General features: G+C 38.3%; 1 protein-coding gene across 1 annotated transcript in view; it reads left to right on the top strand.

Annotated features, from left to right (window-relative positions):
- Positions 1-25,926, top strand: part of Cstf3 (cleavage stimulation factor subunit 3) — a 74,490-nt gene that overhangs the window by 33,215 nt on the left and 15,349 nt on the right. Inside the window, exons 4-10 of the mRNA XM_021183871.2 lie at positions 19,155-19,187; positions 20,771-20,868; positions 21,874-21,940; positions 22,083-22,117; positions 22,198-22,324; positions 23,641-23,718; positions 24,916-25,078. Of these exons, the coding sequence (XP_021039530.1) occupies positions 19,155-19,187; positions 20,771-20,868; positions 21,874-21,940; positions 22,083-22,117; positions 22,198-22,324; positions 23,641-23,718; positions 24,916-25,078 (601 nt within the window). The remainder of the gene's footprint in view (positions 1-19,154; positions 19,188-20,770; positions 20,869-21,873; positions 21,941-22,082; positions 22,118-22,197; positions 22,325-23,640; positions 23,719-24,915; positions 25,079-25,926) is intronic.

Here is a 25,926-nt window from a genome sequence, read left to right as displayed (position 1 = left end):
AAATTACTATATGGAGTGTGTGTGTGTGTGTATTATATATGTATGTATATATACTATTTGCCACGGTTTATAAAATACTATTAAGAATGTATTTTTTAAACATTCTTAATAGTATACCTCACAAGTGCTAGGATTAACAGATGAGTGACATCATCACCATTTTATACGATGCTGGGGATTGAACCCAGGCCTTTGGACATGCTAGACTTGGACTTTACTCAGTTACATTCTGTGTTGTTTGTTTGTTTGTTTGTTTTTTAATCTTTGCTGTTCTTAAGTTATGTAGCTATGTCAGGAGGTCTATGTGCACATAAGTACAAGGACCTGCAGAATACAGAAAAGGGTCCTTGGAGCTGGGCTTAGAGACTGGGTGCTGGGAACAGAACGCCAATCCTCTATAGAGCATTATATGCTCCTCACTGCTAAGTCATCTCTTCAGCCTTTGACTTCAATTTGTCCTGTATATGCCATGTGTTTAGGTGGCTGTGATGGGCAGAGATTGTCTGATCTAGAGCCATATATATGTACTGAGAATTGAACTTACATACAATCAAGTACTCAACTACTGAACCATCTCCCTAGTCCAACTTCTTGGCTTTTTAATAAAAAATTGTAAATATTTTGTAAATATGAGGGTTTTTTTAACATTTATTTAAGTATGTGTGTATATACATACAATGCATGCATGCTATGTCTGGAGATCAAAGGGAGAAATTGGTTTCTTTTACCATGTGGGTTGCAGGAATTAAACTCAGGTCTTCAGGCTTGGGAGTAAGAACCCTTACTGATTGAGCCATTTTACTGACCCTTGTAAACTTTATTTGATTCATTTAATCCAAACTTTGTGGCATCAAGCAAGTAACTTTTTAAAAAATTTATTTATTATTAGACATATACATTATGAATATAAGTACACTGTAGCTGTCTTCAGAAGCACCAGAAGAGGGCGTCAGATCTCATTATGGATGGTTGTGAGCCACCATGTGGTTGCTGGCATTTGAACTCAGGACCTTTGGAAGAGCAGTCAATGCTCTTACCTGCTGAGCCATCTCTCACCAGCCCCCCCCCCCCTTTTTTTGTTTTTTTTTGGTTTTGAGACAGGGTTTCTCTGTGTAGCCCTGGCTGTCCTGGCACTCACTTTGTAGACCAGGCTGGCCTCGAACTCAGAAATCCGCCTGCCTCTGCCTCCCGGGTGCTGGGACTACAGGCCTGTGCCACCACGCCCGGCTGCAAGTAACTGCTTTAAAAAGATGGCTCAGATTTCATTTATTTTTGAATTAGTGTGAACCCCAGGCTGACCTTGAACTATCATCCCCCTACACCAGGCATCAAAGGCTGGAAATATGGGCATATGTCACTATTCCTAGTTTCAATTCTAATAGATGTTTAGAAGCTGAACATAAGCTTTACTTTAAATAAATACCATTAGGAGATGGAGAAATACCTAAGGAGTTGAAGTGTTGTGCAAGCATGAGTTTGGATCCCCAAAACCCATCTTCTGCCAGATACAGTGGCATGCATGAACCTGTCTAATCTCAGCCCTGCCAAGGTGAGATAGGAGGTGGAGCCAAGGACAATTCTCAGAAGTGTGCGTTAGCTAATCTGATTAAACAGTGACAAACAAGAGGCCCTATCTCAAGATAGAAGGTAAAAGACTGGCACTAGCAGTTGCCCACTGACCTCTGCATGGATCCATGATATGTGTACCTGCATATATACATGAACACACTAACATGCATGCTAACTCTATAAGTTGAACAATTTTGTAATCCAGTTTCAGCATGTATATTAGACATATTTCTTTTGTGCATTCTTAACTGTCTTTGTAATTGTTTTGAGAACTGATTGACAGTATCTTTAATGACATTAACATAAAAAACCTAAGCATGATGATTACACTGTAATCTATCTACTTGGTAGGCTGGCTGGAAGAGCCTCACTTCAAGTCCAGCTTGGGCCACAAAGCAAGTTCAAGGTCAGGCTTTACAATTTAGCCTTGGTGTGTATGTGTATCAAAATAAAGACAAAGGATTGAGGGATATACATTAGTGGTAGAGTGCTTGCTTAACTAACAAGTTTAGTCTCGTGTACCACAAAAATATAGCGCCAAAAAAGGTATTTATCTCCTAAAGGACATCTTTAGAACACATGTCAGTACGACTCAAAGATCCTCGAGGTGCAAAGCCTTTTTCTGTAACATTGTTCAGTTTCTCAAGAATTTTAAGATGTCTGATGTGTTTATGTGCATGCCTTCTTTATTTTCGCCTTAATAGATGACTATTTCATTTTGGGCTTTCAGTCTGCATTCATATCCGTATCACATGTGTACCTTCCATCAGCTCTCCTGGAACTGGAGTTACCATGAATTGCCACGTGGGTACTGGAAATTACACCCAGATCATCTGGAAAAGCAGCCAGTGCTCTGATCCCCTGAGCGATCTCTCCAGCCCCAGATGTGGCTACTTTTTATTAGCACACAATATACTGTCTTAGGTACTTTTCTCCTGTGCTTGAAAATGTTGAAGTGCTTCTCCACCTTGCTTTATTGCAGGTTTTACTGCAGTGAGTAATTACATGCATTTCACCTCCAGTTGTATGAATATAGATTAAATTCCCAGAAGTGTGGGACTAGAGCAGTGGCTCAGTTTGTTAAGAACACTTGGCTGCACTTGCAGAGGACGTGAGTTTGATACCCAACATTCATATGGTGGCTAACAGCCATCTCTAACCCTATTTCCAAAAGGTTTGACATCCTTGTCTGGCTTCAGGCATGTACTGCTTCAAGAGCACACTCACCCAACAAGGGAAATGCTTCAGGCTGCACTCAGTACAGTGGCACAAACAGATCTGCGCAAAACATTTATACACATTTTTTTCTAATTCCTAGAAATAGAAATATTCTATCAAAGGCTCTAGAAGATTTGTTAGAAATTTCTCAAGTCCAAATGGTTCTCCATTCAGGCTGTTAAAGTTTAAAATTCTAGTACTACTGATAATCTTTGAAAGCACCCAGTTTCTTAAGTAATTTATAGACAGTGTGTTATTACACCTTTTAACTTTGCCAGTACTTTGGGGTAATAAATTATTTCACATAATGAAATTGTCAAAATACATCTGGTAAATTAAAGGTCATTTCAGGGAAGTTTTCATTTACATTTTCTCTTATAAAGAAGATTGAGCATATTTTGTATGTTCAGAGTCCTTTCAATTTCTTTCTCTGATAGCCAGTTTATCTTAGTTCATTTGGTCATCTTTTCCCCATATTTGCACAAACATTGGGTTAGTCAAAGGAAATTTTCAACTTTAGTACAACTTTATTAGAGATTTTGAGGGTTTTTTGGAGGTGGAGGGTGCAGAGGGTTCAAATGGTCTCGTGCAATTCAAGCTAGCCTAGAACTTGTTTAGGCAGAGGGTGACGTGACCATAGACTCCTGGTAATCATTCCTCCTCCTACTTCCCAGGTCCTAACTTTGCAGGCATACCCTGGAGGCTTTGCTTAGAAGTTCAAGTGCTCTGGCAGTATTCTAATCATCAGTGTGCTTTCATATGTATTGCCTTTGCTTGTTTTTCTCATGTCACTTGTGGGAGGGATCAATACTTTTTATGTTGTTGGTCAAACCCCTTAAGGTCTTATTTATTTTTGTTTGTTTGTTTGTTTTAATTGTTACTATTGTTTGTTTGTGTGTGCACACACACTGACTACACATGTGGAGAGTTTGGAGATCGTAGGTCAACTTTATGGAGTCAGATCTCTCCTATCCTTAAGTTGATGCAGGAATTGAATTTGCAGTTAGGCTTGTGTGGCAGGTGCTTTGTCTGCTGAGACCTGACCAACTTATGATCATTTTATTATTACCTTTTAAGATTTTTGTATTTTTACAATTCAACACCAGACATGAGAGAAGATTTCAGTTTCCCTGTGAAATACTTTAATATAGTTTTTAAAGGGCCTATCTCAGCTGGTTGTTTATAACTTCCTTTATCAGCGTGCCACTGACCTCCATGCTTAACTGAAATGGCATGGACTTTTCTTCACAGTTGCCAAAATTTACAGCTTGTTTTCCTTGAATTTTAAAATCTGGAATGTAATTGTTCTTGATCTCCTCTCCTCCCTTCAAAAAAAGAAAGTTTGTGAGAAAGACTTTGACTTATTTCTTGTGAGACTTGGGTCATTTTATGGAAAATGATCAACATTAAAATCATGATGAAGTCTTTCAGTAATTAGAGATCTTTTGAAATAACTATTATATACAAAAGTCATATTCTGCTTACTAACATTAAACATTTCAATTCTTGTTTTTCTATTGGTAATCAAATGCTAAGTAATAGAATCTGGTTTTCCAAATATATAACCCACCCTATGCAATGAAAATCTTACCTGTACAATATTTGTCTCTAGATTTCATACTTTGTATACATATTGTGGTAAGACAGTGGAGTCTAGGGAAGGGTCAGAGCAATGGTTTTGTACGTATTCCCATGGTCTCATCAGGATTAGGTAGTGACTGAGAACGAGCTGCTGGTACTCAATTCAACACTATGCAATTTATTTTTCTGTTATTTTTATTATGATAAATTGATCATCAGATCCATTTTGGATTCACACAAAAAGTTTACATTTATAGAAATTAGAATTTTTTTTTCCTTTTTTGTCTTGGTTTTTCTTAGGAACAACAATCTCTAATTTCTCCTTTTTATGGCTATTTAAGAGATGTTTCTAGAACTAAAAACAGTTTCTATTCAGTAGAATGAATGAGTAATGGAATTGACTTTTATTATACTAATGTAAATATCAAAATCATGGAAACCTACTAGATTTAAGACTCCATTACTCAAGCTTGTAGTATAGCTCAACAGTTAAAAAAGACACCTTCAGCCAACCCTGACAACTGAGTTCAATCCGTGGAGTCCACGTGGTGAAAGGAAAGAACTGATACCTGCAAATTGTCCTCTTAACTTCCATACATTAACATGTGGCATGTCTGCACGCATGTACAAGTAAAACAAATTGAAGAGTTTTTAAAGCTACTGTCTTAAGAATTATAGACCTTATAATGAACTTTTAGAAATTTATACATTTTTACATTTCCTGATGTACTTAAGGCAGTAGTTTATGACTATGCATGCTAACATATGCTTCCTTTTAAATTATTTATTTATTTTTGTTTTGTGTGCATTGATGTTTTCCCTGCATGTATATCTGTGTGAGGTTGTCAAATCCCTTGGAACTGGATTACAGACTATTGTGAGCTGCCATGTGGGTGTTAGGAATTAAACTCTGTGCTCTGCAAGAATAGCCACTGCTCCTAACCATTGAGCCGTCTCTCCAGTCCTGTGACTATGCTTTTAATCCTTGTACAGGCTGCCATATGTTGGTGAGTTCAAACCCTGTCTCAAGAAAACAAAACAAGATATTGTATTTTATAAGTAATTTTAGCCATATTGCATAAATATGAATGTTCGTATGTATGGGTATGCAGACAGCTGGTAGAGTTTTAACTGTATTGACTTAGTACTGTCATACACTGTTGTGGGAGCTACAAGAAAACTTAAGGAATCTTAAAGGGGTTTGTGTGTGGGTTTGTGTGCAGGTCAAAAGATGACTTTGAGGAGTTCTTTCCATCTACTTTGTTCTTGCTGCTGTGCTGCTGCACACTTCAGGCTGGCTGGCCTACTACCTTCAGGTGGATTCTCCTGTCCCTACCTCTCCTAGCACTGTCCCAGTGTGGAATTATAAGTGTGTGTCACTGTGGGCTTGTATGAGTTCTAGGTTTAAACTTGTATTAACTTGTAGGCTTTCATGGTCGGGGCTTTTACCTGCTGAGCCATTTCCAGGTACTCATGGTATCTCGATAATTACATTGAGCTGTGTGTGTACATGTTTTAATCATAGCACTTGGGAAGGAGCTAGATCTCTTGAGTTCAAGGCCAGCCAAACCTACAAAATAAGACCCGGAATCAGAAGGAAAAATCATTTGTTTTCTGATGAGTGAGCAGAATATCCTTGGATGAGTTAGTGGACAGGCATGACCGTCACAGACTTTCATTCACACTTATTCCTGAAGCTTAGTACATGGATAAATAATTGTAGGATCAAAAGACTAATTTTAAAAGGCAAACATAAGATTATACTTTCAGGGATCATTTCAATAGTTTATTTAAAAAGCAGACATAATGAACGGTACCAAGTAAAAGGAAGATGGGAGGAAAAGCTGAACCTGTTCTAATTGTTAAAAGGAAAACTATTTTTGCACCTATGTGTTTGTCTTTTTATCCGTCTCTTTCTTTTTTTAGACAAGGATTTCATGTCTATCCCAAACTGTACTAAATAAATTCATCATCCAGGTCTGGGCCACTACCTAGCTACCTTTAGCCTTTAACCTAATCACTCTAACTTCTAGGTCTATAAAATCTTAATACTTTTAAAAGTATTAAGGCTAATATTTAAAGTATTAATATTAGGCTGGAGAGATGGCTAAGTGGTTAAGAGCACGTGTTGCTCTTGCAGAGGACCAAAGGTCATTTCCCAGCACTCATGGTGGCTCACAACCATCTATAACCCCAGTTCCAGGGCATCCAACAATTTGTGTGTGTGTGTGTGTATGCAGGCAAAATATTCATATACATAAAATAAATTTTTAAGGGTTTTATTTTTATTTCTGTCTGTATGTGTACATGCATGCATGCAGCCACAGAGACCAGAAGATATTAGATTCCCCAGAGCTGGGATGAAATCCAGTTTTGTGTCACCTAATATGGGTCCTGGAAGAACAGCAAATGCTCTTAAATGCTGAATTAGTCTCTGTACACCACTTCTTAATGCTTTTTTGGCAGCTTTTATTTTTCCCATGGCAGAATATTTTTCTGGTGCTGGGAACTGAACACAGGGCCTCACATGCTGGAAAATACTGTTTCACAGTTAAGCTGTAGACATGGTAGCATACTTTTGTATATTTAAAAATTCACTTGTACAGTTCATACTGCTGTCTGTTTCAGGTGAATGCTAATTAACCAGTTTTATACATTCATTATTTCCAGTGTTTTGCTTCATTAGAAACAGCTGGATGTGGTAGTACATGCCTTTACCCAGCATTCAGGAGTCAGAGGCCAGCCTGGCCTTCATAAGAGCTTCAGGCCAGACGAGTGCACACCTTTAATCCCAGTACTCAGGAGGCAAAGGCAGGTGGATCTCTGAGTTTCAGGCCAGCCTGGTCTACAGATATCGTTCCAGAATAGCCAGGACTCCACAGAGAAACCCTATCTCAAAAACAAAACAAAACAAAAGCCAGCCAGAACTACACAGTGAGACCCTGGGGGCAGGATGTGTGTGGGTGAATCAAATACAGCTTTTCAGTATTTTTATACATTCACAATGTTTCTTTAAGCCTACCTTTTATAATTTGTACTTCACTATCAAAGATGGCTGGTAAGATCTTTCAAAATGGGCTATATTATGATACTTTGGAATGTTTTTTAAAAAGTAGCCAATATGTATTTTGGGTACAAGGAATGGGATTGAATGTATAACGTTGGTACTGAAGATGATTACGTTATTTGATGAGCATTTAAAGGTATTTGTAATTTAGTTGTTTCCTATAATAAAATCAGAAAACTATGCACATAGATTGAGAGAATGGGTGTTGGATCATAATCCAACTGTTTACTTAAGAGTGTTCAAGTAGCCGGGAGTGGTGGTGCACACCCAGCACTCGGGAGGCAGAGGCAGGCGGATCTCTGAGTTCGAGGCCAGCCTGGTCTACAGAGTTCCAGGACAGCCATGGCTACACAGAGAAACCCTGTCTCGAAAAACAAAAAAACAAAAACAACAACAAAAAGTGTTCAAGTAGCAGTATTGATTTAAAAAAAAACATGGACTATTTTAGAGTATGGATATACTGTTAAGTTTTTTAATATTTGTAAGGTTTATTTCATAGTTGCAGGTCTTTGGTGATTGCTAAGTTCCTGAGTGGAAAGTTGCTTTTAAAAGTAGAGGAATGTAAAGTCTGGAGACAGCTCAGCTTGGCTAAGTTCTTTTTTTTATTTAAAGATTTATTTATTTTATGTATATGAGTGTACTGTCACTGTCTTCAGACACACCAGAAGAGGGCATCAGATCCCATTCCAGATGGTTGTAAGTCACCATGTGGTTGCTGGGATTTGAACTCAGGACCTCTGGAAGAGCAGTCTGTGCTCTTACCCGCTGAGCCATCTCGCCAGCCCCTAGTTAAGTTCTTTTTTGTTGTTTTTTTGTTTTGTTTTTCTTCTTTTTTCTTCTTTTTTTTTCCCAGTTAAGTTCTTAATAAGCATGTACAAGCCATAAAACATGGCAAACATGTAATCCTGGCACTGAGGAGTCAGAGGCAAGACAATTTTGAGCTCAAGGCCAGCCTATGCTACCAGTTAGTAAGACACTGTTTCTAAACAGTAAACACTGAAGGTTGGTTATGCTTTGAAGGGTAATAATTGGGTTGATGACGACAAACTGCTCTGTTTTGTTAGCTAAATAAAGCTGAACATAAATGTTCAATGATAAGTATTGCTGATGCCCTCTTAAGTTAGGACAAAATTAGGCTTAGGCCCAAGCTTTGAGTTTCACAGTCTTGGGTGAAATCAGTACACTTGACAGTTATTTGACTTTGTTAGCCTGGGTTAAAATCTGAGAGCATTTAAAAGTAGGTCTATGGTGACGATGTTTCTATGCATAGAAAAATGACCATGATAGTTGAAGAGAACTGTTGGAAATCACTTTGACCAAAACCAACCTAACTCCCTTGATTATTATAAAATTTATCTGGAAATAAAATATTAGAAAAATAAAACCTGTGACAGAGAAATTGTCTCAGCCTTCCAAGTATGCAGTTTGTTCTACAGTTCTCTTATATTCTTTTTGTACCGTTGTCTCTTGCACTCTTTTTTTTTTTTTTTTGGTTTTTCGAGACAGGGTTTCTCTGTGTAGCCCTGGCTGTCCTGGCACTCACTTTGTAGACCAGCCTGGCCTCGAACTCAGAAATCCGCCTGCCTCTGCCTCCCGAGTGCTGGGATTAAAGGCGTGCGCCACCACGCCCAGCAACTCTTATACATGCATACACATCAACTACTTGGTGTGTTATTTTTAAAACAGCCTCTTGAGTGCTTTGACTTTTAAGTTTTCCATTTACAATTATATGAATATATTTCCATTCTTCATGTGGTTTTTCTTTGTTTGTTTTGCTATCTTGTCAGGGCTACCATGTTTTCCAGGCTGGTCTCAGTCTTCTAAGCTCAAATGCTCCTCTTGCTTCATCCTTTCAAGTAGCTGAGATTGCAAATGTGCATCAGCGTATCTGGGTAGTCTTTTTTTTTTTTTAAGTGTGCTTGTTTGAGATATCATTTTGTGTAGCATAGGCTGGCTTCAAACTTGTTCTGTAGCCAAAAATGACCCTGAACTTCTGATCTTCCCACCTCTACTTCTCCAGAGTCTGAGTACGTGTGTGCCAACATGCCAAGTGTTTTTAATTCACTTCAAGAGAACAAAAGGTTGGACAAATAACTTAGTAATGCCTGCAGCCCATTTTATTTGGTGCTAGAAGTCAACCCAAGAATTTAGTGAAGACTAGGCAAGCACTCTACAAACTGAGGCACATATCTACCCCTATCCAGTCTCTATTGTAAATTACATACTTGGTTTTTGGTTTTCATAAATTTTATGTGTATAGGTGTTTTGCCTGCCTGCATGTCTGTGCACAGTGTGTATGCCTGGTACCTGTGAAACCCAGAAGAAAACATCAAATGCCCAGGAACAGCTGTGAGGTGTCATGTGGGTATTAGGGGTCAGCACTAGGTCATATGCAAGAACAGGTGCTTTTAGCCACTGAGACATCTCTTCAGCTCCTATATTTGTTTTAAAATATGTGTGGGGAGTGGGGTTTTGAGGCAGGAGGATCATTAATTGAGGCTAGCCTGGGCTATATAAGTGAGAACCTATGTCAAAAATAAAACAAAACAAAAACCCCAAACCCTCAGTCTTGGAAAAGTCTAAACATCCCTGTACCTCATTTTTTTCCCATAAACTGGATCATTTTCCTTTTTTTCCTAATGTGTGTGTGTGTGTGTGTGTGTGTGTGTGTACGCACGCGCATGCAAGAGAAAGAGCACTTGTGCCATGGCATGCATGAAGAAATTGGAGGACAGCTTTCTGGAGTCAGTTTTCTCCCTCTACCATATCCCAGGGATTGAACTTAAGTGGGCCAGTTTACCAGCCATAGACCTGATTGTTTTTCTAACCGTGAGTTAATGCACATAAACTTGTTGAGTGTCTGCTAAAGTCTGCTAAGTGCTGCAGGTGTTACCAGGATTTTGTTTCTGACTTTCTTAAGTCCTAAGAACTTGAATTGCTTCAACTTTAAAATTGTAACAAATAATGCCCTTATTTCCAAATCCCCTTGTCTTTCTTTTATGTACTCTCCTTCAAAAGGATGTGGCATTTCTCACCACCCACTAAATCTTTTTTGTTTTATATTCTCTGACTACTTTGATATTACTTTTCTCCTTGTTCTCTTCTTATCTTGGTACTCTTTATGGATCTTCCTTTTCTCTGTCTGGGAATAGATAATTTAGAAAGAGTCCTGGTGAGGCTTGATGGCACAAGCACTAATCCCAGCACTTGGGAGGTTCAAGCAGGGAGAACTCTTGAGTTCAAGACCAACCTGGTCTACATTGTGAGTTTAAAGACAGCAGTGGCTTCAAAGAAGAGACTCTGCCTTCCCAACCCCCCACCCCCAAAAACAACAACAAAAAGTTTTTCATGCTTTTTTATCATGTATTTATTAAGTCAATATTGTTTTATTTGAAAATGGTCTATTTGCTGGCATGCATTTCTACCTTAGTTACAGTTATTTCATAATCTAATACAAAGTAAACTTTACTATGCAACAGCTCTCAATAGTTCTCTTGTTTGTTCCATGGAAAACTGTTTATTCTGTTTTCCTCTGTATTGCTGGCCCAGGCCAATATTTCCCAATATATAAATACTAGCTATTCTTGAAACTAGCACTCATGGTACCAGCAACGCTACAGTGTCCTCTCTGATCTGCACCACCACATGATTACATGATCACCTGCCAGAAACATCACAGTAATAGCCAGGTGTTTTATGTCCCATTTTAACTCTGCTTGGCTCTTTTGCCCTTTTTGTTAGATCTGCACTACAATTAGCCAACCTGTTTTTCCAATATATATTCTTACTTACATAGATATTTTCACTCTTCTACAGAAAACCTGAGACTCCTGTGTTGGCTGTTACAAACCTGCTTCTTTCTCATGGCGGCCTGGATTCCATCTAGTCATTAGAACCCTTACTTGTTACAGACTCTGCTTTTCTTTCCCTTTCCCCTGGATTTTATAGGATACAGAACATATACAGAGTAATTTAAAGTTAAGTTCGTTTCTGTATTGTTCTTAATATTGGTTTTATGTTTCCAATTAAGTTATAAGATCTTTAAAAGATTTTGATTACAATATTCTCATATCCACTTGGTAAATCACAAGAATACATGATGCACACTTTTTTGAGAGAGGTGTTGGGAAATCAAGTCTAGAACCCTGCACATGAAAAACATGTTCCACCACTTGAGCTGCAGCTCCTAGCCCTCAGACATTTTAGTTGACTTAGGAAAGTAAAGGATTAAATAGTACTCTGATTTGTACAAATAGCCCAAAGGGAAGTAAATTTAGTATAAGCATAATTTTATAAAAAAGAGAATAGTTTAAATGCACTTAATTATAATTCACAAGGGTCTGGAATATCTGGTTATGATTTTGTTAATCCGATTACAATGAAGTGCTTAATGTATATGAGTCATCTGCCATGTGGCAGCCCATTAAATCTTGTTCTCTACACCACTAAGCTATGCACATTTATCTGTAGCCTTTATCTTTTTATTTTTTATAATGTAAGCACTCTACCACTGAGCCATACCATACCCTTAGCACCATTTATAGCTATAATTAATAGGAAAAGTATAGTTTTCTTAAGTAATAAATGTTATTATAGAAAAAAAATAGGAACTATAGATTGGCAAAACTTACAAATTGTCTTTTTTCTTCAGTTGTCAAATTATCTTCACTACAATTAAAATATAACTCCATGAGTTAAGGCCCAATTTTGTCCACCAGTGCTTGGAAATGAAGATGGAGCAGGAAGGACCTGCCATACGGTGTTCATGTAGTTGTCTACTGAATACAGTTTGTCTTATTTGTACACACTCCTCTCTTTACAACTTTACTGTAAAACTTGAGTGAGGCACGAAGGACAACTATCCCAGCTACTCAGACAACTTAAACACTTATTTGTACATACTTATTTATTTTGAGTAGGGTTTTGAAATACATTCTCCTTATATAGCCATGACTGTCCTAGAACTTACTTTGTAGACGAGGCTGGTATGTGTGATCTTACTGCCTCTGCCTCGTGAATGCTGGGATTACAGGTGTGTATCACTATGCCTGGCCCACTGGTAGTCACTGTTTTGCAAATTCCTTTTTTGTTTTGTTTAAGATTTATTATATATGTGTGTGTGTGTGTGTATGTGAGATATATATACACTCGTGTGTGTGTGTGTGTGTGTGTGTGTGTATGCTCTACCTGCATGCCAGATCCCAGGAGAGATGGTTATGAGCCACCATGTAGTTGCTGGGAGTAGAATTGACCTCTGGAAGAGCAAACAGTTATCTTAAGTACTGAGTCATCTCTCCCAGCCCCTGCATATTCCTTAAAACTGTTTATATTTTGTACTTTTCAAAGATACTTTTCACTGTATTAGGGTATTAAAGAAAAAATGTTCAAAATAAGGATTTATATTTAGGAATTTATTTGTTTTGAGGTTCTTGATTAGAGTTAGAATTTTATTATTATTATTTTTTTTTAGAGACAGGATTTCTCTGTGTAGCCCTGGCTGTACTGAAACTTACTTTGTATACTAGCCTGGCTTTGAGCTAAGAGATTGCCTACATCTGCCTCCCCAGTGCTTGGATTAAACAGTTTTTCATAATTAGAATTTGACATCTTCACCTCTCAAACTCACATTAGTTTGATTCATAAAATGTATGAACTACACTTGAGAGTGGAAAGGATTCTGAGAGCAGGGTAGAAGTATAGATTGCAATTCTTTTCGTTATCACTGTAAGCAACTGCCATAAGAGGTCCTGTTTGCTCAGTATTGTCCAAAAACATTTATTTTGGCTTGTTCCAAATAGTGAATTTGCAAAATCCCCAACCAAATGTATAGACTGAGATTGTTTTGCCTGGTTTTTTGTTTTGTTTTGTTTGTGACAAAGGACATGGACTTGCTATGAAGCCACTTGAACTTTGTGATCTAATTCTGTAGGTCTGTGTGGTTTGTTTTATATGAATGCAAGTTCCGATAGAGGCCAGAGCTGTTGGATCACCATCTCTAAGGATAATTAAGTTATTTTACAGAAGGGTGTGAAGTAGAATAATAAGATTAATGAATGTGACTGAGAATTTTAATTTTTTTTTCTTTTTAGACAAGGTCTCACTGTGCATCTCACTGTCTGTTCCAGGACAGCCAGGGCTACACAAAGAAACCCTGTCTCAAAAACAAAGAAACAAACAAACAAAAGAAATTATGATGGGAATTTGGCACAGTTAGAAAAGTGCTTGCTTTGCAAGCATAATAAGGATCTGAGTTTAAAAGCAAGAGAAATGGCTCAGGGTTAAGAGAATATATGGGTTCTTGTAAGTTTGATTTCCAGCACCCACATTAAGCAACTCCACAACTAGAATTCCAGTTTTAGGGAACCAACACCTCTCTGACTTCCTTGGTCACATAGACAGAAACACATATATTCACATTAAAATATATGCTTCTGAGTTTAAATCCTTAGAGGCCACATAAAAATTGAGTACATCATATCTGGAATCTTGGGCAGAGACAGGTGATAGATCCCTGGAGCTCATTAACAGCTAGCCTCGTCTAGTCAGCAAACTTCAGGAACAGTGAGACCCTGCTTCACAAACAGGACAGAGGGGCAATAAGATTGTTTAGCAGGTAAGAGAGTGCTTTGTTCATGAAGCCTGATGTCCAGGTTTGATCCCCAGGACCCACATGGTAGGAGAGGAAAGACTCCACACGGACACGGACACGGGCTCTTATAAACAAAGAAATAATGAGATTGTATCACAGTATTTTTATCAAGGTTGGCTTACTCAGTATTCACTTGTTGAATTAATGACTGACAATCAGTGACCATGTACTAAGTGCCAGAAACTTAACTTTACATTTGTCAAAAGTTTCATTTTCGGCTGTATTTGTTATGCTAATACCAATTAAAGAAATAATGAGCCTAGTGGTGGTGCACACCTTTAATCTTAGTGCTCAGGAGGCAGAGGCAGGTAGATCTTCGAATTCCTTAAAACTCAGCCTGGTCTACAGATGGAGGACTAGGATAGCCAGGGTTACACAGAGAAACCTTCTTTCAAGAGGGAAAAAAAAAAAAGAGAGGAACGAAAAAACAAAGAAAGAATTCAGGAGACAAGACCAATTTGTGTAGGGGAAACAACAAGTTATGTACAGACCTTTTGAGAAAGTGCATACTTTATCACTGTGACAGTTCTGAAAACTTTAACAGCCTTTTATCCAGTCCATGTTTTTTTCATGGTCATAAAACATCATAAATGATTTTTGATCATTGTTTCAAAAGATGAATTATGTTACAGACATTACTAACACATACTCATTTATCATGATCTTCTGGAAGTCCCCCTTAGCTCAGGTAGCTAATTCACTTTGTATGAGTACACAGTAATCCATGATATGGGCATCGTAATTAATTATACTGCTTACGTTGTGGACATTTAATTTAGGCTATTTATGCTTGCAATAAATAGTCTTGTACAAATACTTTATATAATCTGCTGCTTTTGTTTCTTTGAGGTGGATCTCAGGAATGGAATTGTTGAGTCACTTTTCTTTGAACTGAGGTAGGGTTTCATGTGTCTCAAGTTGGATTTAAACTTGCTATGTAGCCAAGGACAGCCTTAAATTTCTGATCCTCCTGCCTACAATTCCCAAATATTGAGGTAACAAGTATGAGCCACCATATCCGATTTATGTGGTGCTGGGAATCAGACCCAGGGCTTCATACCACTAGGCAAACACGCTATCAACTGACTGGGTCTTTTTATTGTTTTTCTTTTAATGGCTGTTACCAGTGGCTTCCCTTAAAGGGTATGTCATGACTTGTCCACTAGTGTATAACTTTTCCTTGCTTGTCTTTGATAGAATTAATATCTTTTTTCCCTTTCTGTCTTTTGTTCTTGAGACGAGCTCTGTCTATGTAGTCACTCTGTAGCTCAGACTGATCTCAAGCACACCATCCCCTGCTTATTACCCTGTTAAAGTTTTACCATTCTGGTGAGTGTAGACTGATACATAAGATCTTAGTCTGTCTTTCTCACTTTGGAAATTTGTACATATTGCCACATGTTTTTTAACTTTACCTCTGCTGGGAGTTGTATATTCATATCTCTGGATAGTTTCAACAATAAGTAATTTGGTTTTTCTGACCAACTATAAGAACTATAAATAATTTCATCTACATGTAGGAAGCTGGGAGTTAAACTTACCATCTTTCACACTTACCTTCAACTCCCTTTAAGATGATTAGAAGATGATTAGATTATGGCCTTAGGTTTTATGGATGTCTCGAAGGGAAAAGACCAAGAAACTCACCCACACTGAGACTTTGAACCTGTTAATTGCTTTTTTGTTCTGCCCCGAGGAGGAAAGTTATCACTAGCTTGCCTTTCCTTCTCTCTCTCTCTCTCTCTCTCTCTCTCTCTTTCTCTCTCTCTCTCTGTTTCCCCTCCCTCCCTCCTCTTCCTCCTCCTCTTCTTCCTCCTCTTCCTCCTCTTCCTCCTCCTTAGATTTCTTTAGTTTTATGTCTATGGGTGCTTTACCTTTGTGTATGTCTATGTGCTACCAGGATACAGTGCCTATGGAAGCCAGAAGGTATCAGATTCTTTGGAACTAGGGTTGTGAGCTACCAGGTAGATGCTGAGACAAGTACCCTGCAAGAGCAGCAAGTGCTCTTAACTGCAACCCATACTGGGTTTTAAGAAACAACAAACCTGAACCAAATAGGCAGGCTGAGACCTTCCTACCACAGCATGTTTTCCTGGTTGCTTGGTAGAGGACTAATAGCAGCCTGCTTGCTGTCTATATCTACTCCTCACCTGTCAGATCTGCCAGCACAGCTCCGTGAGTCAGAGAACAAAATGTAGCAACCAGAAGAATGTAAATTAAAGTTGACACAATAGGCTCCCAAAACAGCTACTGTAGAAGGACAATTGAAAAGTGATTGATTGATTGATACAAACCTGATGCCAGAAACCATTTATGAACCAAATATAGCACAGTAAGTAGATCAAAGGAAATAGGTCATACAAAGACTAATTGCTTGGAAGTCTAGCAGACAGACTTTGAATAAAGAAGTAAAGCTAACATTCTGAGCCTATAGTCAAAAGACCTTAAGTAGAGAAAGAAAAAGGAACACTGAAAGACAAACCATAAGTTAAAAAGAAAATATTGTTTTGTTTGTATTGCTTTTGTTTTTCAAGACAGAATTTCTCTGTGTAGTCCTGCCTGGCCTGGAACTGGTTGTGTAGACCAGGCTAGCCTGGAACTCAGAGATCCACCTGCCTCTGCCTCCTTTGTGCTAGGGTTAAAGATGTATGCCACCGTGCCTAGCCTAAAAAGAAAACAAAAATTTTTTAGAGTGAAAAAGACATAAATTTACAGGTTCACAAATACTTTTGAGTTGGATTTAACACCCACTCTATGAGAAGTACCTATACTAGGCAAAGAACCTGAGACTAGATGGGTCATGGGCCTAAGGGAGAACTTACTACAATTGTTCTGATAAAATGACTCCTAATGACTTACTGCTGTTCACGTAGAGCAGAGCATCACTTACGAGATTAACACAGAGACCCATAACTGGACAGTGTGCAGAAAATGAGAGATTTTGGATTTTTCAGCCCCGAATGGGATGTCTTTATTGTATCTCTACCCTCAAAGCTCAGGGATCTAAGTGGAAGGGGTAGAAAGGTTGTAAGAGCCAGAGATGAGGGTAATTTTAAGGAAACGTCATTTTCCAGACACAACAGGGCAAATGCCCATAGATCTCACAGAGACTGATAGGGTGCACAGACGTACACAAGCTCAAACCTGACAAAATCTCAGCACAGAGGAGGGAGGGGGAGTGGGTACAAAGTCCAATTCCAAACCAAAAAGCTGTTTGCGAATGATAGGTCCTGGGAGAGGGAGTGACAACATATCAGCCATACTCCAGATAGACCCCATACTCAGGAGTAGTTAGTTGGCTAACACAAATCAGGCTCCATAGTTTGTAGTGGCCTTTTTCTTCTTTTTTTTTTTTTTTTTTTTGTTTGTTTGTTTGTTTTGTTTTTGTTTTCTTTTTTAAGAGAGAGAGGGGGAAATTATGAAGTTGGGTGGCGGGAAGGATATGGGAGGAGTCTGAGAATAGAAAAGAATATGATAATTAGCTGGGCATGGTGCCCACCTCTTTAATCCCAGCTCCCTGAAGACAGGCAAGTGGATCTCTGGGTTCAAGGCTGGCCAATCTACACAGTGTTCCAGGAAAGCTGGAGCTTCCACGTGAGACCTTGTCTCAAAAAAGATATTTTAGGAGTCCCTTGGACAACCCTGACCTACAGCTCAAAAGAGGGTTTCTCATGTTGAGTGTTGGGGTTTATGTTAGATGATCCAAGAAACTCCAAAACCATAGACTGTTGTTAAAGGCATCATGCACTTCAGATGCAGGATCCAAAGACCCCTGAGTTGGATCTAAACTGAAAGCCATTTTCCTGAGGACTAGCTTTCATGGTATCAGGTGCCTCGTAAGCTTCCAAAGGTCGGAAACAACCAATACTGCTACCCAGCTACGTTGCCTATGAACCACAGTGAAGTCCAGCATGGTACACAACCCTAAATGTGCAGTAGTGGCATGCAAACCTTAGCACCAGCTAACATCTCTCTAATTGGACTTTAGACCTGTTCAACAACAGGGAAATCACACCTGGTATTGAAAACCTAGGCACACTACACAAGGCTAGTGAATTCATGAATCTTGGAGAACCTCTACTAAACCAGCACAATCCCTAACTACATTCTAAAGATTTGTCCATATAGCCACAGAGAAGTGTAGTCCTCACTGCTTATCCAAGAAAATTCTCTTTGCCACAGAGACCAACACAGAAAACCACTATCAATCACATGTAAAGCTCACTGGTAAATCTACAGCACAACTGGACTTTAGAAGGGTTAGTGTGGAAAAGGGGATGGAAAGACTGTGTCTCCTAGGAATTTCAGAAGCTGCACTCATAGGTTTACCAACATGACTGCCTAAACATGAGCTGAATTAGGAGGCTACTAATAGACATGTTAATATGGATGGGAGAAAGCTCTGAAGTCCTGAGCCCTACACAAAGAACTTCAGGCAACTAAGGAACGCTGAGAGCAGACAAGTAGTGTTCCCTGGGGAAGAGTCTCCAGTTGGTTATCCAGTGTCAAACGGTCAGTCCTGAAAATGCAAGCAATATCAAACAGATTGAGCAAGTTGTGTTATATATTTAGGAATATCTATTTGTATGTAACAGCAGTGAAAAAGAGCCATGAATTTAAAAGCAAAAAAGAGTATATGAGAGGGTTTGGAGGTAGAAAAATGAAAGGAAAAAATGGTGTAATATATATGTGTGTGTGTGTGTGTGTATATATATATAGATAGATGATAGAGATAGATAGATAGATATAAGTATACACACATACTAGAGATTTCTCAGTAAATTCTAAAAAATTGCTAGTTTAAAGGGCATACTTAATTCCAAGCAAAAATTTGTGGCAGTTGTAATAAGGTGCTAAGTGATCACTTTGGAAACCAGTTCTGCCCTTCACAGCATGGTCCTGGGATTGGAACTTCTGGATCACATGTATATACCCTTATACCTGACTTATTTGTTATTTTCAAGGAAAGATTTATAAGGTTGATTTAAAAATGGTCAAAAATTCAGAAAGAGTGTGTTGATATTCTAAAAAGAGTAACATTAATCCTATTTTTTTTTTGTTTCTCTTCAGATTAAAGCTAAAAATTATGACAAGGTTGAAAAGGTAAGTTCTCTTAACTATATTTTGAAGTTTAAGAGTTTCTATATGACCAAATGGTAAATAACTATGGTAAAATGATTTAAGTTACTGCATCCAGGTAGTAGTTATATATTGTAATAATATTTCACTTTCTTCAAAGTTTAGAAATTCTTTAGCTTTCAGGAAATATAAATTAAAACTCCTTTGAAATTCTAATGTATTCTAGTCAAAATGGCTAAAACCGAGAAGAAATGTCCATAAGTCCTGTTGAGAACCAGGAGATGGAAGTGCTTAAACACTGCAGTGGGGAATAAAGTAGGGCAGCTGTGTGGGAGTTAGCCTGGAGGTTTCTCAAAAACTGAGCAGTGGAAGCTGGGCTGCTGCTTACTGGTGAAGCTCTGCCTTTAACCCCAGCACTGCATAAAAACCAGACAGTGTAATGCACACCTATAATCCTCGCCTTTGGGAGGTGGAGACAGGAGAATTAGGACGTCATTTTTAGTACATAGTCATTTTAGGCTGAGGTGCTGCCTCAGAGATAAACAGCAGCAAAGTATGGTAGAGTATGCTATTAATCCCTGCACTAGAGAGACAGAGACATGGATCCCTGAGTTTGAGGTTAACCTATTCTACATAGAGAGTTCCTGGACAGCCAGGGATATGTAGTGAGACCTGTGTCAAAAACAGATAAATAGCTATTATGTGACCCAGGTATACCACACTTGGCTATGTACTCAAAGGATTCTAGCTCCTACCATACAGGTATTTGTACATCCATGTTTATTTATTGCTGTACTGTTTATAACAGAGCAAATGGGCCAGCCTAGATGTCTACCAACAGATGAATTTAAAAAAATACAGTACATATGCAGAGTGGGATTATTACATTTGCAGGAAAGTGGATGAAACCAGATACTAGATATCCTGTGTTAAGCAAAATAAACCAGAAGTGTGTGGAATACACTGGCCATGAGAGCAGAGGGAGCTATTGGGAGATGGGGGCTCAGTACGAGTTGGAGTGGGGAAGAGTAAGGGAAAAGGTCAATAAGCAAATTATGAAAATGCCTCAATGAAATTTATTTCATATGCCAATTTAAACTAAGGAAAATATTACAAAAGAAAAATAATTATATTTATTTACTTATGGCTCTGGGGAAATGAAAGAAAATGACTATACTTGTGAAATGCATGGGCATGATTTTGATTGTCTAAACTGAAAAGAGGATTGTTTTTTGCCTTTTAAAAAATTTTAAAGAATTTTTAATTTTGCCTGTGGGTATATATATATATATATATATATATATATATATATATATATATGCATGCACCACATGCATGCCTGGTACCCACAAAAGTAGACATCTGAGCTGCTAGAACTAGTGTTATGATGGTCATAGGCTGCCATATAGATGTTGGGAATCAAACCAAGGGCCTCAGGCAGTGTGCTCTTAACCACGGTGTCATCTTTCCATCCCTCTTATTTGCCTTTTAGTTATAAGAAAATTAATTCCTAAAAAGACTGACTTTATTTTTTAATATGCTGTTTCATTCATACAAATATGAAGTGTATTTACCCAGATGCTAATATTATTTTCTTATATTTAAAGCTATTTCAAAGATGCCTTATGAAGGTTTTGCACATTGATTTATGGAAGTGTTATCTTTCATACGTCAGAGAAACCAAGGGTAAACTGCCCAGCTACAAGTAAGTGAAATCATGGTCATAAGAATGCATAGTGAGGCCGGGCGTGGTGGCGCACGCCTTTAATCCCAGCACTGGGGAGGCAGAGGCAGATGGATTTCTGAGTTCAAGGCCAGCCTGGTCTACAGAGTGAGTTCCAGGACAGCCAGGGCTACACAGAGAAACCCTGTCTTGAAAAAAAAACCAAAAAAACAAACAAAAAAAAGAATGCATAGTGAGCTGGGTGTGGTGGTATCCCCTATAATCCCAGCACTGAGGAGGCAGAGGCAGGTATACCTCTGAGTTTCAGGCCAGCCTGGTCTACAGATTGAGTTTCAAGATAGCCAGGGCTACACAGAGAAACCCTGGAGCAGTGGCTAGTATCAGTGCATGCTGTCTCTAGATGCAGTCATCTCCACATGCCTCACACCAGCTCTGTCTCTGAACTATAGGTAGGAAGAAACTAAGTACTGAAAAGTCAGAATTCTCCAAGAAATCAGGAAACCTGGTTTAAAGAAAGCCACTGGCACTTATATTCCACCTCAGTACTGACACATCCAAATTTTTCTCTGTTAAGCACTGTGCATTTACAACATGATAGCACTTTTTTTTTTGACAGGCTTGTCAAACTTTTTCAAGAAGCTTTTTAATGATTATCTCAGCACATACTTGCCAAGTTATATGGTACAATGTGCCACTTAAAATATCTAACTTGATAGTTAACTCTGTTCTATAACTTATACCTACCTATCTTCAGTGACTCTAACTTGGATGTTCTCTGATGTATTTTGATAATAGTTTTAGGTTTTGATTGGCTCCTGATTTGTTTTCAAAAAAGGTCTTGCTTTGTAGCTCAGAGTAGTATGGAGTATATACTACATATCCCAGGCTGCCCTTGAACTCACTATGTAACCCAGAATGACCTCTAACTCAGGGTAGTGATCTTGTCTCAGCTTCTTGGGATATTAGGTATGGGCTGTTATACCCATCTGGTAAAAATTTTTAAAGTATTTTTCATGTTAATTTCAGAGAAAAAATGGCTCAAGCTTATGACTTTGCACTAGATAAAATTGGAATGGAAATTATGTCCTATCAGGTAAAGTTCAATTAAATATCTACACAAGGGCTGGGAATATAGTTCAGTAGTACTGTACTTACCCAGGATGCATGGGACTCTGGGTATACACCTAAAAGTGAAAGGATCAAGAAAAATATTAACTTTTTGTTTTATTTCTTAGATTTGGGTGGATTACATCAATTTCTTAAAAGGAGTGTAAGTATTGTCTTAATTTTTAATATATAAACAATTGATTTAGCTATAATACAATTAATGATATTTTTATCCAACTTTAGGGAAGCTGTAGGATCTTATGCAGAAAATCAGAGAATAACTGCTGTCCGAAGAGTTTATCAACGAGGTTGTGTTAATCCAATGATCAACATTGAACAACTCTGGAGAGACTACAACAAGTATGAAGAGGTAAGCCAAGCCCAAGTGTACTACAAACTGGCCATTCCAGTTATTATCTATTGTAAACGTAGAGAACAAGCTTCTAGTGTCAGGTGCCTGAATGTTGGTGTTAGTGTCTGCTGCTGCTACTGCTGTTGCACATGGATTAAATCCTAAGCTTTATGCATATGAGGGAAATAGCCTATCATTGAACTGTATATTCCTAGACACTTTGTTTTGTATTTATTCTGATAATTTATTTTTTTAAATAGTACTACAATAAATATTAATTTGTAACTATCTCTGTGATATGTTGGCTTCAAGTCCTTTTGATCACTACTCAAGAATTATATAGCTGGATCATATAGTAGGTCTATATGTAGCTTTTTAAAAAATCTGTATGTTGAATTTTGAATTAATTTACATTCCCACCAGTAGTGTATAATTGTTCCTCCTATCCACATCATTGCCAGCATTCATTGTTTGTTTGCTTAATGACTGATTTAACTGGATAAGATAGAATCTCATGATTTCATGTCTATAAAAATTCTAGGGCCAGGAGCTAGAAAGATATACCTCAGCAGTTGAGAGTACTGGATGCTCTTCCAGAGTTCCCAGGTTCAATTCCCAGTACCACATTGTGGTTCACAACTATTTGTAACTCCAGTTTCAGAGAATCCAGCTCTTTTTTTATGGCCTCTATGGGCACTAGACATGCACTGGTACACAGGCATTGCTCAGGCAAAACAATTATACACATTTTATTAAAAGAAGAACGTGAAACAAACCAACTCTTGTCCAGTAAGATGGCTCAACAGGTAAAGACACACTGCCATGCCTGATGGCCTGAGTTCAGTACTCAACCCACATTATAAAAGGAGAAAGGCCACTGTTAGAATTTGTTCTCTGACCTCCAGCATGTGCTATTGTATGTGCACCCACTACCCATCCACACAAAGTAAAGTGAAAATGTTTCCTATTAATAGAATTGCCCAGCCCACTCACAATTGACAGAGTAGATACTTTTGTAGGGATGAAGGAACACGTGTGTCATGATGCTGTGTAGAGGTCACCAGACAGCTATATGTAGTCAGTTTTCTCCACTGTTACCTGGGTTCCAGGGATGGAACTCAAGTCACCAGGCTTTTATGACAAGGGCTTTTACCTACTAAACCATCTCTCGTTCAAGTCTACTTATTCTTTCCAGGCTGCGTGTATAGTTTAGTGATAGAGTGTTTGTCTAGTTACCTAGCATGGGGGAGGCTATGGGTTTGGTTTGCAAAGCTGTAAAAAACAAATATTTTAAAGAAAAGAAAAAGCAGTTAATAATGATATTTTTTCCTTAGGGTATCAATATTCATTTAGCTAAAAAGATGATTGAAGATCGGAGTAGAGACTACATGAATGCTAGACGTGTAGCAAAGGTATGGAATTTTATGGGCTACTTAATTTAATGTTAACTGAGTCATTAAAATAATTAGCGAAACTTTTCCATCTGATATTACTCATGATATTTTCAATCATTTCAACAGCTAATTATAGCTAATTGATACCTGTCTGAGATGATGATTTTTGGTTTTGTTTTGTTTTGTTTTTTGTTGAGGAGAGGATCTTTCTATGTAGCAATGGCTGTCCTAGAACTCATGAAACAAACCAGTCTGGCCTCACACTCATAGAGATCAATTTGCCTCTGTCTCCTAAGTGCTAAGATCAAAGGCATGGAAAAATGATATAGTTAAATTGAATTATTAAGTTATAGTAAATGACAAAATATATGTTCGATTTGGAAGGAATTGTGGTGTGGTATGTGTGTGTGTGTGTTTACTGGGCATCATCTAACCTAAGGATTCCCACACATTAAGAAATGTTTTACTACTGAGTCACATCTTCAGTCTAAAAAGTATTTTATTTGTTTGTTTGTTTGTTTGTTTGTTTTTTAAAGTCTTGCTATGTAGTGCTGACTGCCCTAATACTTTGTAGCCCAGGCTTCCCTTGAATTCCTGGCACTTTTCCTGTGTCAGCAGCTTCCCAAGTGATAGAATTACAGGCATGTGCTATCGTGCGTGGCTAGAAATATTCTTCAAAACAGAGATTTACATGGAATTATTGAAGTAGTTGATATTCTCCCTTCATATTTGCTTATCTGAAAATTGTGTTACTCTGTAGTCAGTGTATTTATAATACAACATAGCTCTCTGGTACAGATTTTGTGCTGTGTACATACCTTTCCAAAGTTGACAATAACAGTGAGGCAGAAACTCACTCACTCGTGCTCTTTTACATCACACATCTGCAGGGGTAGTCTATGTTATTCTGCTGACCACTCCGAGGTGTCTGGTTTGGTTTTATAACACTCTGTCTTTCCTGACTCCTGGGTTTTGTTTTGTTGTTTGTGGATGTTGTTTGAATTCTGTTTCTCGAGACAGGGTTTCATGTAGCCCAGGTTGACTTGAAACCCACTGTGTATTTTCGGATAACCTTGAATTCTAAAATCATAATAAAAAGTGATATTAGGGGTAAGAGAGCAAACATTTTAAACAAATTGTTTCCAGCTGATGGAGTAACTCCCTATATATCTGAGATGTTCTAGGCTCATCAACAACTTTTAAATGTTTGTTTAGGAATACGAGACAGTCATGAAAGGTTTGGACCGCAACGCTCCTTCAGTGCCTCCTCAGAATACTCCTCAAGAAGCTCAGCAAGTGGACATGTGGAAGAAGTACATCCAGTGGGAGAAGAGCAACCCTCTTCGCACAGAGGACCAGACCCTGATAACCAAAAGAGGTAACCCGAGTAGCCCGCGAGGGACTCCAGCTCCTGTCTCTGGGACTGTTTGGTCTTAGCCTCATGGACTCTCCAGCTCTGCTGCTGCTTCTCCCACCCACCACTCTTGCCTGTTGCTCTGCAGGTTAGGCTGGCTTCCAGCTCACTGTGTAGCCCCGATGACCTCCAACTCATCCTCCTGTATTAACTTCCTGGGTGCTGGGTCACAGGAATGAACCACCACGCCCAGAGGAGGCTGCAGTTTGTGTTTTGTTGTTGTTTGTTTGTTTATTTTCTGAGTCCTGTGGGGTTTTTTTTATTCATAATCATTCCTATAGCTCTACCTTCATGATCACTTTCCCTTGTTTTATTATATTCAATCTGATGGTAAAATAATCCAGCAAATTGTTCATCTTATATACTATACTTTTTAGTTCTATAAATTTCCAGGAAATGTTTATAATTTTAATTTCTTTATTGAGATTCATGTGTCATAATGTGTGTGTGTTTGTTTTGTTTTGCATTTTAATTTTTAATTGTATGCATGTTATGTATGTTTAAATGTATGTGTATGAATGTTTTGGCTGAGGGAATGTCTTTGTACCACTTACATGCCTGGTGCTCAAAGAGACCCAAAGAATCCTCTGGAATTGGAGTTACAGATAGTTATGGCTGCTGTATGGGGGTTGGGAATCTAACCCAGCTCGTCTTCATCTTAATAATAATCTTAATAAGTGCTTTTAATCTCTGAGGCATCTCTCCTGCCTCTGTAATGTGTCTACTTTAGATGCTTGCATAGGATTCTTACAATAGCTGTGAAGTCCTCCTTGGCTCATTCCTTCAGACAGGGGCCTTTGTAAGATCGGTTT

The sequence above is a fragment of the Mus caroli genome, unplaced genomic scaffold, assembly GCF_978045245.1.
Source record: "Mus caroli unplaced genomic scaffold, Mus_caroli_1 scaffold_2, whole genome shotgun sequence".
NCBI lineage: Eukaryota > Metazoa > Chordata > Mammalia > Rodentia > Muridae > Mus > Mus caroli.
Note: the sequence above shows the minus strand (reverse complement) of the source record. Positions and strands in the feature narration are given on the sequence as shown.